This window comes from Gadus morhua, chromosome 16 (genome assembly GCF_902167405.1).
Source record: "Gadus morhua chromosome 16, gadMor3.0, whole genome shotgun sequence".
Classification (NCBI taxonomy): domain Eukaryota; kingdom Metazoa; phylum Chordata; class Actinopteri; order Gadiformes; family Gadidae; genus Gadus; species Gadus morhua.
Window position 1 is genome coordinate 12816865 of NC_044063.1, and position 12500 is coordinate 12829364.

The 12500-nt window shown below is 48.6% G+C and overlaps 1 protein-coding gene across 2 annotated transcripts in view; it reads right to left on the bottom strand.

Moving 5' to 3' along the window:
• Positions 1-12353, bottom strand: part of zgc:77784 (Ig1_Robo domain-containing protein) — a 52488-nt gene extending 40135 nt beyond the window's left edge. For both annotated transcript variants that reach the window (XM_030380938.1, XM_030380939.1), the window contains exons 1-2: positions 11791-12353; positions 4282-4608 (exon numbers count right to left, since the gene is read on the bottom strand). In XM_030380938.1, coding sequence (XP_030236798.1) covers positions 4282-4608; positions 11791-11854 — 391 coding nt within the window. In that variant the 5' untranslated portion in view covers positions 11855-12353. The remainder of the gene's footprint in view (positions 1-4281; positions 4609-11790) is intronic.
• Between the last annotated feature and the right edge of the window lie 147 nt (positions 12354-12500).

Below are 12500 nucleotides of genomic sequence, written 5' to 3' on the forward strand. Positions count from 1 at the left end.
AGTGGAGGCTGCAGTGGCACGGAGAGGGCGCTAATCCCGCCCGTCCCAAATGTGTCAACGGAGGACGGACGGGAGGACGGGGATGATGTCTTTCGCGGACTCCCTCAGTCGTTGGGATTCAATCTTAGCGTAGAATCAAACCTGATCAAATCACTGTAATCATATTCACTAGTGGCGGAGAGGCTTTTATCTAAAGTGACTATCAGTCAATACAGTTGAAGGTTTTTTGAGGAGTTAGATATTGAATACAGTGGATTGAGGAGCAGGGAGGGGTTGGACAGTGAATACAGATAAAGTGTATTAAGGAGCAGGTAGGGGTTAGACCGTGAATAATGATAAAGTGTATTTTTGGAAAGGTAGGGGATTGGACAGTGAATACAGATAAAGTGTATTAAGGAGCAGGTAGGGGTCAGACTGTGAATAATGATAAAGTGTATTTTTGGAGAAGGTAGGGGATTGGACAGTGAATACAGATAAAGTGTATTAAGGAGCAGGTTGGTTAGTAAGTGAATACTGATCAAGTATATTGAGGAGCGGGTAGGGGTTAGACACTGAATACTGATCAATTGTTTTGAGGGGCAGGTAGGGGTTGGACAGTGAATACTGATAGAGGGTATTGAGAGGCAGGTAGGGGTTGGACAGTGATCAATGATAAAGTGTATTGAGAAGCAGGTAGGGGTTGGACAGTGATCAATGATAAAGTGTATTGAGGAGCAGGTAGGGGTTAGACAGTGATTGCAGTTACAGGGATTTCTAGGGGTGTATAGTGAATGTATCAGTGTTCAGGGTATGTCGGAGCAGGTAGGGGTTAGACAGTGAATCAGAATTCAGCGTATGTTGGAGCAGGTAGGGGTTAGACAGTGAATCAGTATTCAGCGTATGTTGGAGCAGGCGGGGCTGAGACAGCACCCCCGTGCTGCTGACAGGAGACACCACACCACACTACAGCCCCGGGGATGTGTGTACACGCATTCCCATACCCCATTAAAGCACAGTCCATGCGCTGCTGCTGTCTGCTGCCAGTGATACTTCCCCCTGTATGACCACTGATGGGAGGCGCTGGAGCAGGAGACAGACCCGGGCTCCCTTCCTAATCCTTCATCAGGAGGCCCAGGAACATCTGGCTACAAAGCCTTTTAAGCAAGTTTTACTATATTCGTCCTACTTTGTTTTAATCCTGCTGCCAGAGCGCACGGATGTATCTCCTCCTCCCAACAGGCAAATATCTCCCAGCTCCGTAATATACCACTGTAATATATGATATACGTTATGATAATATTATAATGTAAGACGAATAATAATGCAATACATAACTCCTAATCCCTCTCCCATTGTGCTGTATTCTGGATCGGTTGGCTGGCAGTCGAACAAATTATGAATATTATATGTTTCAGAGGAGGATAAGCTGGCATACAGTGTGCGGTGCACACAGAGCCTCATGAAAGATACATATGAATGAATGAATCTATATTTAACATCAGACCCTGCAATCATAATGAGAACGGCCCACACAAGGGCTCACACAACGGGGACCTCGCGGGCTGGGGGTGTTGTCATCAAGATGTGTATATCCTCTCTAATACTGACACGTGGACCCTATGCAAGAGCCCTGGGGGGCGAGGGAGAGTGACAGCAGCTCAGACAGAGAGGGAGAGAGAGAGAGAGAGAGAGAGAGAGAGAGAGAGAGAGAGAGAGAGAGAGAGAGAGAGAGAGAGAGAGAGAGAGGACACTCTCACATTGTCAGCAGAACTGCCTTCTTCACTGTGGTCCATGCCATACACAATCACACATACACGCACACACACACACACGCACACGCGCACACGCACACACACGCACACACACACACACACACACACACACACACACACACACGCACGCACGCACGCACACACACACACACACACACACACACACACACACACACACACACACACACACACACACACACACACACACGTTGATTAACGCCCAGTCAGCCTTTAAAGACCTCCTCCTCTTCTTCTCCCACCTGTTGTTTACACACACACACACACACACACACACACACACACACACACACACACACACACACACACACACATACACACACACACATACACACACACACACACACACACACACACACACACACACACACACACACACACACACACACACACACACACACACACACACACACACACACGGACACTCATCCCACCCATACGTGCTGACACATACAACATCAACATTTCATGAGACCACCAGCGCAGATTGCCCCCCCACCTCCCAGACAGAAACAATTGGGTCACTAAATACCTCCCTGTCGGCACAATCTCCCACATGGGGGGGGGGGGGGGGGGATCCTGAGACCACCACCTCACTGTCTTAGCATATGGTTCCACCTGCCTGGGGTGTGGAGATTAGGACGCCCCCACCCCCCCACCCCACGCCCCCTTCACCCCCTCCCCCTCTCCCCCTCTCCCCCTCCCCCGCTCTCCATCTCCTCATTATCCGCGCCGCTCTCCCGGCGCCTGCAGGTGTGTCACCTGCGCGCGGCTGTAATCTTCACCGCCGCCGCTGCCGCCGAGCCCGGCTCATTACCGGGACACTCTCCCGCCTTCCAGCGGCCCCGTGGTGGACACCACGGCCTGTCGCTGCGTCCTGCACCCAGCCTCGCCGTACGTACATTAGGCACGCTCGCTTACGGCTCCGGATGGATATAACGAACCACGGCGGGGAGAGTCAGCTTCTATTTTTGGGACGCGGGCTCAGAGATGAGGTCAGCACGGCCCTGGGCGCCCGCGGTGAGGGGGGGGGGGGGGGGAGGCTGAGGGGGGGTGGTGGTGAGGGGCCTGTTGGGGGGGGGGGGGGGGGGGGGGGGGTGGAGGGGGTGATGCAGTGATGCGGTCTGTGTTGAGGCGCAGTAACGGCGGAGGGAGATAAGACCGGACTGGTCGTTTGGTGACGTGAACAAGGACACATCGACCTCCCCTCTCTGAAAGGATGTTCCCCCTCCCCACTAATCAAGACGACCACTGATCCATTTCTTAAAGCCAGAGACGGGAGATGCTGGGAGACCTGACAGCGAGCAGGCTCAGAGAGGACACTGCCTCCAGCGCTATACAGAGAATAGGGAGGAGGATGTTGAGTTAAATAGCTTCATTATGGGGACGATGTGCTTGAGTTCGCTATAGGATCCTCTCCCGTCACGTTATGACTTCCTCTGATGCTCACCCTAGCAATTAAGGAGACGGTGTAATCGTGGATAAAAGCTGAGGAGCACCGTCTTTAAAACATTAAATAGAAACGGATATGATCATAACACACTGGTATAGACATACATAGCAAAACTCACACACACAAACACACTTACACACACTCAACATATGAACAGACACACATACACGCGCCCCAAACATACACACTAACACACATACACATAGACACACACACACATACAACCCCCCCCCCCCACACACACACACACACACACACACACGCACACAAACACACACAACCCAAACAATTACACACAGCCCTTTTTCAACACATCACAGCTACACCTTCATATGATCTGACTCTGTATATAACGGTCTGACGGTTTCAACAACCTCCTCCCCCACCTTCCCATTGCCCAGCTCCACATCAAGGGTAAAGAAAAATGGCCAGCACCCCATAACTGATTGAAATGTTTATCCTCCTGTATATATGTATTTAGTATATTATGCTACACGTGAACTTCCTAAGATGGCGCCATTTGATTGGTTTGCTATCTCCAGGTATTTAGTAATATCCCATGATTGAGATCTCAAACTCTGGATATTGTTTGAGCATGCGTGACGGTTGTCTCGTCACGCTAATAGAAACAAATAAACCGCTAATAAAAACAAATGAATCCCGGCAAAAACTGTTATCTTGTTTATTTTTGGAGTGTTCACGTGTATTAAAACAATTATTCACCTCAGGCTCCGTGAATAGTGGGGAATAGCCCTATTCCCCACTATTCACTTTGCCTTCTGCAAATAATTGTTAAGCATGTCAATTATGGCACCCATTGCACTACCACCCCTGGAAGGAGGGATCCCCACTCTGCGTTCCTATCAAGATCTCTTCCTTGCTAATCAAGGGAGTTTTTTCTTCTTGCCCCTCTGGGGGGCCAGGGTCATGGGGGCATCATAAACATATGGTCCGTTAAACCCTTTGAGACTGTGCCTGTGATTAAGGGCTACACAAACAAATTTGAACTGAATTGAAACACGCGTCCACAGGCCCGGCAACCCGGGAAGCCTCACTTACTTGCGACCTCCAGCGAGGCGTTGCGGCTGATGGCCTCCCCCAGGTGGTTGCGCGCCACGCAGGTGTACACGCCCTCGTCGGGCTTGCTGCGGCGGCCGTGCACGATGCGCAGGAAGAAGAGCGAGCCGCTGGGCAGCAGCATGCGGTGGGAGCGCGGGTCGTCGCGGTCCGTCTCCACGCGCTCCCCGTCCTTGTACCACTCGATCAGGGGCCCCGGACGGCCCTCCGCCTTGCAGTTCAGGGTGGCGGGCTCGCCCTTGGAGACCACCAGGTCCGAGGGGTTCTCCACGATGCGGGGCGGTGAGTCCTCGAAGCGGGACCTGGACCCTGGGGGCAGGGGTAGAAAGTTATCATCACTGGCGTGTGTGTGTGTTCATCACGTGTGAGTGTGTTTGTGACGTGTGTGTGTATGTGTGTATGTTTGTTCATGACGTGTGAGTGTGTCCTTGACGTGTGTGTGTTTATGACGTGTGTGTGTGTAATCATGATGTGTGCGTGTATTCATGACGTGTGTGTGTGTGGGTTCATGACGTTTGAGCGTGTTTGTGACGTGTGTGTGTGTGTTTGTTTATGTTGTGTGTGTGTGTGTATTCATGATGCGTGCGTGTATTCATGACATGTGTGTGTGTGTGTGTGTGTGTTTATGATGTGTGCAGTTATGACGTGTGTGTGTGTGTGTTCATGAGGTTTGTGTGAGTGTGTGTGTGTGTGTGTGTTCATGACGTGTTTGTGTGTTCATGACATGTGTGTGTATTCATGACGTGTGCCTGTGTTTGTGTGTTCATGACGTGTGTGGTTATGACGTATATGTGTGCTCATGACGTGTGTGGTTATGACGTGTGTGTGTGTGTGTGTGATCAAGACGTGTGTGTGTCCATGATGTGTGTGTTTTCATGACATGTGTGTATCCATGACATGTGTATAACCATAACATGTGTGTGTGTTCATGACGTAAGTGTGTGTGTTCATGAGATGGGTCTATTCATGATGTGTGTGCGTGTGTTCACGACCTGTGTGTGTGCATTCATGACGTGTGTGTGTATTCACAACCTGTGTTTGAAATCAGGGTAAGGATACAAACAAGTGACTCATCTATGAATAGAGAGAAGGCAGTACATAATGCCCCTTTTATTTCCATTTTGCCTTGGGCGAAGCTTCATGACGTTCATTCATACTTATTTTCATGTTGATCCTATGTTCCGGGGAGCATGTCATCAGCTGTGTTACACATGCGTGGAGCGCGGTCTTTAGGTCATTGAATTAGACGTTCTCCCTCCAGAGTAGCCATCTGTCTTTTTCAATAAGGACCAAAGACTCTACTTAGCTGTCTGTGTGGTACTCTATCTGACCCAATGCGAGGCATGCTTCTTGTCAAGCAGTGGTAGACACAGCCCTTACAAGAACGGCTAATGGACAACGCATCTATCATTCAGCATGTCTGCACGGTGAGGGATGGTATGAATATGCAAGGTGGGAAGCAGAGTATGAGAAGATGAGATGCGGGGAGGGTGAGAGGGTGATTGTGTGAGAGGTTGAGGGAATGAGAGGTTGAGAGGCTCAGGGAATAAGAGGATGAGAGAATGAGAGGATGCAAAGATGAGAGGATGAGATTGACAGAGAAATCAGTGACCTGTACTTTTAGGGACAGGGAATACCCACATTACTGAGTGAGAGAGGGGAGGTAAGGATAACTCCAAAATCCCCCCTCTCTCTCTCTCTCTCTCTCTCTCTCTCTCTCTCTCTCTCTCTCTCTCTCTCTCTCTCTCTCTCTCTCTCTCTCTCTCTCTCTCTCTCTCTCTCTCTCTCTCTCTCTCTCTCTCTCTCTCTCACACTCAAACGCTTTCTCTCTCTCTCTGGAACGCTCTACTATATCTGTCTCTTGTTCCAATCATTCACTCCCTCTCTGACTAAACTATGTCTCGCTCTCATTCTCTCACTCTTTTTCTCTCTCTGAATACCTTTTCTATGTCTATCTCACCATGTTCTCACTCACTCTCTCTCTTCCTCTCTCCCTCTCTCTCTCCTTCTGACTACACCACGTCCCTCTTTCTCTTTCTCACTCACTCTCTCTCCCCCCTCTCTCTCTCTCTGATTATACCATGCCTTTCTCTCTCGTTCTCACTCCTTCTCCATGTCTCTCTCCCCGTGTCTCGCGGGATCCATTACTTCCTCCCGGGTTGTCAGGGTGAAGACGATGACTTCAATCCTGGAGGCCCGGGCTTTTAGAGCAAAACGGAGGAACTGCGCGAGGAACAACGTGCAACAGTTATCCGATAAATAATTCAAGGGGCTGTCTGCTTTCACTTTCAGGTCGAGGGAACCCACCGATTTTTGAAAAGAACAAAATCATATTGCCAGATGGTATTTTTTTATATTATCCCCAGACGCGCGGGGCATAATTGTTTACAGTGCCGACCTAGGCTTTATCTCCGGATATAATCTTGACTACTCAAAAGTCGAGCAAATCCTCAGTTTTGCCTGTGATGGGCGGCCCAGTCGGCTGTGGCAGGCTAATGGTATGCAATGCAATGCTGAAAAATGCAGCTGCACTGCATTAAACAACAATCTGAGGCAGCGGGCTAAATCCTCACTTTTGGTTGTAAGCAGATTTCTGATGTGCATTTAATCTAATGTGGGCTGACTTGATCAGCAACATAGAGGAACATGAGCAACATGGCCGCCGGCCTGCGGTAAACCCTCACTCTGAGAGCAGAGTCATCACTAAGACACTGGCCTGTATGCAACACTTCTGGAACCCGGCACCGTTGGAAACCAGCTATGTGCGGCAAGACACAACACTTTGTAAGCGGAAAACCGAATTCAAATGCCGTGTCCTTTTATATGTGGTGCGCCACCTTTTCCTTTAAACTCTGACATTTGGCGGTGGCGGTGTTATCCCGTAATGGAGACCGCGGCCGGGATAAGACCTGACATTTGACTACATGCACCTCAGGAGGGACGTGACGTTGAGGAGGAAGGCAAAGTCGAAGAGGAAGGAGAAGAAGACATAGTGGTTCTCTAAAGTATTCCAACTTCCCTTGAATACCTTTGAGATGTTAACTCTAAATGTTGCCCTATTGATACTCTGAGAGAAGGGTTTATTAAACATTTCACATGCGCTGGCAGAACCGAAATATCAGATCACCCCATCATTCTGGTATCTAAGGCCGCCCTAGTTTCACACATTCTGTTTCTATGGTCTACAGCTCAGATGGCGTTGTCCCATTTCATTGTCCCATTTCATTGTTCGATGAAATACTAAAGGACTAAATGCTGTTTCATCATTGCACCATCCTGCTTCTCATCTGCCATTCGAATTCTTTGTACTTCTACTAATTAGGACATTCAAGCAGTGATTTCTTTATTCCTCTGCACCGAATGGACAATATCCATTGTGAGGCGGATAACCTCTACCATTAGATAAAATCGGAATGCCAGCACATCTCCCAACGCTTTCACGAGCCTCAAGAGCAACTGCCAAACTGCCCGGTTGGGGACTCGGACAGCTAACGGCTACCGAAGTAATCTATTGTAAAAAAAAATAACACAAAGTGATACCTAAACTACCAAATGTGTCACTTGTCAGTTAGGGAGCAGCATAATTGCTTCGTCAGACAGCAATAAAGGAAAGGAAAAACAGCTTCGAGCCCGGGTCCGGAGACGAAAACAACCCGCACGACCAAACGACAACTCTGCAATCACCGGATGATTCCACGCCACCTTGGGCATCAAGCGCTCTCCCTCGCTGCCCGAGGAGGCTTTGATGTATATTCAGGGTCATGTTTGATTCATGACAGGATGATTGCGATGCCGCTCTTGGACGTATAACCGCAGAGAGAAGAAGAAGAAGAAGAAGAAGAAGAAGAAGAAGAAGAAGAAGAAGAAAAAAACACCCTGTCAGCCATGTTTGTTTTGACAAAGACGACAAGGTGTAGCTTGAGATTGCTCCTCCATAAGAGTGTGTCTCCGCTCAGAGATTAATCACGGGCCATTACACTCACAACGCCATTTAATAAAAACCTCTTAAATAAGAAACTGTGCACTCAAGAGGAGAGAGCAAAGACATTTGCTTAAAGGTTGTTTATTAGCTTGAATGACCGGGATGAAACTGTGTCATTTTTGGGCCTGACAACTATTTCGTTTTAAATATTGGAATTGCTGAATGACAAGTGCTGCAAGTTAAAGTCAAACGACACACACGCCGGAGAAAGTTCTCAAATGGACTGCAGAGTGCGTTTATTCAGTATTTAATTGACTGCCTGCTTCTCGAATTCCGAAATGTCATCGCACCTGAAAGGATATGGTTGAACACAATTGTTAAGAAATTGAGCTTCAGCTTAGTGTTATCTCTGATATTGAAGCAGGACCTTGAGGCGTATAGTGTGTGTGCGTGCATGCGTGTGTGTGTGTGTGTGGGTGTGTGTGTGTGTGTGTGTGTGTGTGTGTGTGTGTGTGTGTGTGTGTGTGTGTGTGTGTGTGTGTGCATGCCTGTGTGTGTGTGTCTGCGTGGGTTTGTCTGCTTGTGCACGGGTTGTTTTTCATCCAACAACTATGACTTTGGGAATGTGGTTTTGAATGTGTGGCGGGGGCGGTGTTGTATATAAGGCAGCCGAGAACGACAAACAACAGCAAAGCCTTCAACCATAGTTTAAATCATCATATGTACATGTTGTTCCGTTACCACTAATGAATATAAACCAACATGTCCGCTCCATCCAACAGGGCTCTCGGAGAGACTGGCTAATAACGGTTTTCACTGAACGTAAGGCTGAAATCATTGAACAAAATACTATACACAGGGAGAGCCTGCTGCATGTGCAGGAATGAGCACCTAGCACATCAATTAAGATAATTGCGTCTGATGTATTAAGGAAATTCACATTTACATACAGAGAAAATTTTATATTTGCGCAAGCAAGCAAGGAAGCGAACCGAGACATTGAAAGAAGCCTATTAGGGGAAAACATGAAGCCCTGACGGACAAGCTAATACATTGGCCCTAATTGCAAACTCCCACATGTTTGCCCATGGCCGCCTCACATACTTCAGCCTTATTAACCACTGGAGGGAGTTAGCATGACGGGGGCTAACGGGCAACATAAAGATCACGTATTTACACTCCAGTTGATTCGGGGCTATATTTGGTGTATGTAAGTGCTGCCGGCAACTGTTACATAATGTGGGGCGGGGAGGTGGTGATGGTGATTAATTAATATTTTACAAATATTAACCCCGTGTCAGTTGCCCTGCGGGGGCGGGATGTGTGGTCCTGTCAGGCTGCGTGAGTGAGAACAACAGAACGGAGAGGAGAGGGGGCCGGCGTATACTCTCTGAGAGGGTTTCTGCTGAACCCCTTCAGTGATCCATTAAAGCTCTCCAACTCCAACCCTGACAGCTCACGATGAACTCTGAACACACTCTGCTCTGTGCGGTATGATCCAGACGCGCGGGCTCATCCACACCGCTCTCAGAAGCAGGTGAACGGGGGTTAAACACAACACAAGTCCTCCCGGTCCTTCGGGATTTCACTTCCCATCTCCCCGGTTCATTTGCATAATTAAAAGAGGGCCGGAAAACCTTCCCCCGATGGACGTCGTTCCCGGTCTCTGAAGGACGGGCTTGATGTGCCAGGGGGCTCTTGATCTATATATCAACATAAAGTTTAGATTGAATTGGATTTGGCAGAGTGTGTGCTCTCCCTTTGTCAGCCCGCCTCGCTTGTTTCCCCCCCCACCCTTCACCCATTTATTTCAGTGATGTCATCACCCTGAAGAAGATGGTCGTCGACAGCCGGTCACATGACCACGGCCGCTGGCGTGTTCCGGTGCCAGGTTAGCAGGGGGCTCGGTGCTGGTGGATTTATCTGCAGGCATCTCGTCAGGGCTGGGCTCCGGAGAGGATTTAGTCACTGTTTACGGCCGTATTAGTCACTCCAACGTACAGGAGGAGAGCCTGGACACCAATTACTGGCTCGGGGAGAGTGGTTTGGCACTGATTACTATCAGCAGCCAACACGTCAACAGCTTGCTTCAAATTAAGCTCGGTAAACGTAAAAAAAAAAAGGTTAGGAGAAATACTGCTCAATGACTTATATTAGGGCTACTGATGGCAAAGTCAATACGCCTGTGTGTGTGTGTGTGTGTTTGTGTGTACCCCTATACATGTGTGTGTGCGCACACACTATGTGCGTGTGTGTACTGTGTACCCTCATGTATGTGTGTGTGTGTGTGTGTGTGTGTGTGTGTGTGTGTGTGTGTGTGTGTGTGTGTGTGTGTGTGTGTGTGTGTGTGTGTGTGTGTGCGTGTGCGTGCGTGTGCGTGTGTGTATGTGAGCGTGTGTGTGTGTGTGCGTGTGTGTGTGTGTGTGTGTGTGTGCGTGTGCGTGTGTGTGGGTGTGTGTGTGTGTGCGTGCGTGCGCGTGTATGCGTGTGTGTATGTGTGCGTGTGTGTGTGTGCGTGTGTTAAAGGGAGACAGGGGATGATGCAGCCGGTAGTGATAGAGGCCAAAAGCCCTTGCGGGTCAGAGATAGCCAGAGAGCCCTGGTTTAATGACAGTACTTACGCAGTTTTGTGAATGAGGCAGCGTAATCTCAAAGAAGAAAATTGCTTATTGACTTTACGACTGATAAAACTGATTTGCTGAACAAATTATCATTATAACCAGTGGTGTAACAAAAATCCCTTGATTGAAGTATAATAATAACATTTATTAGGCCATACATCAATATTTAATCAAGCATATTATATTCACACGTCTTTCTAATTGGCAATGCATTATAATATGTTAAAATAACCCTCTGGGGCTCAGAGGAGGCTACCGAAGGAGGCGTTCATTCGGCGGCCTTTGGGAGCACTCTGACTGGGCATAATGGCTTTATAACTGATAACTACATGATGTAAGAAGTAGACCAGCAGAACACTTGAAACAGGTGCTGCAACGTCCTAATACACTGACGATCACTGCTTCATCATTGCAGTAGTTTCCCTAAATTACATTATGTTGTACAACTGTGTAGTAAATTGTTAATTTTGATCGCACTGGGTGGTCCTGTTTCCCATTATTGTATTACGTTGTAATTGTAGCCCATCGTATAAGAGAACAGAATAGTTGATTGTCGTATTCTAATAGTCTGGTTCCAATCGTTTTCAGCAAAACCTTTCGAGGATGGGAGTCATAATCAGATATATCACTGCAAGTTAATATGTGTGTGTGTGTGTGTGTGTGTGTGTGTGTGTGTGTGTGTGTGTGTGTGTGTGTGTGTGTGTGTGTGTGTGTGTGTGTGTGTGTGCGTGTGTGTGTGGGGGTGTGCGTGCGTGTTCGTGTTTTTGTGTGTGTGTGTGTGTGTGTGTATTTGTATGTTTATTTGTGTGTGTGTGTGTGTGTGTGTGTGTGTGTGTGTGTGTGTGTGTGTGTGTGTGTGTGTGTGTGTGTGTGTGTGTGTGTGTGCGTGTGCGTGCGCGCGTGCTTGCTTATAGTAAAAACGCCGTAATTATAGAAAATAATCCTTACCTGAGGCGACAGAAACGGAGGAGGAAATCAGGAGCAGAATTATCCCGGGGTGGACGTCCATCATCTCGGCTTCAGGTCCGCTACTCGCTCCTCCGCGGGTCCCCTCGCTCCGGAGTGAGAGTTGTCTAAAACGTGCCCACCAGGTCGGCCAAAGCGATCCAACAATCCCCACTGAGAGAAACACTTGAGTGGATGAAATCACGCCGCAAAACTTTGGCAACTCATCGACCCCTTAACCATTGGTCCGTCTTCTAGGTAAGCGTGTAGTCAGTCAAGAGTCATTTCTGTGTGCTCGCGTGGTCCCCACACCGCGGTGGTCAGCTCATCGGGACGTCATCATCGTCATGGGAAGATCCAGGTCATGTAAGAATCCCGAAAACTAGTCTGCAATGTGTTTGTGTGGTTTAGTTGGAGGTTTTCCCCCGCTGGCTGACTCTTCTGCCGCTAGCCGTCAGCTCACTGACGTCCACACGCTGAACTGCACACACCCCGCAGTCCGCAACACATCCTCGCCAATCTGGGAGTCTATTCTTTAAAGAGACAGGCGCGACGCTCGTGCGCTCTGTGTTCTTGAGGCGTCTCTCTATGTGTGTGTTAATGTGTGTGTGTGTGTGTGTGTGTGTGTGTGTGTGTGTGTGTGTGTGTGTGTGTGTGTGAGAGAGAGAGAGAGAGAGAGAGAGAGAGAGAGAGAGAGAGAGAGAGAGAGAGAG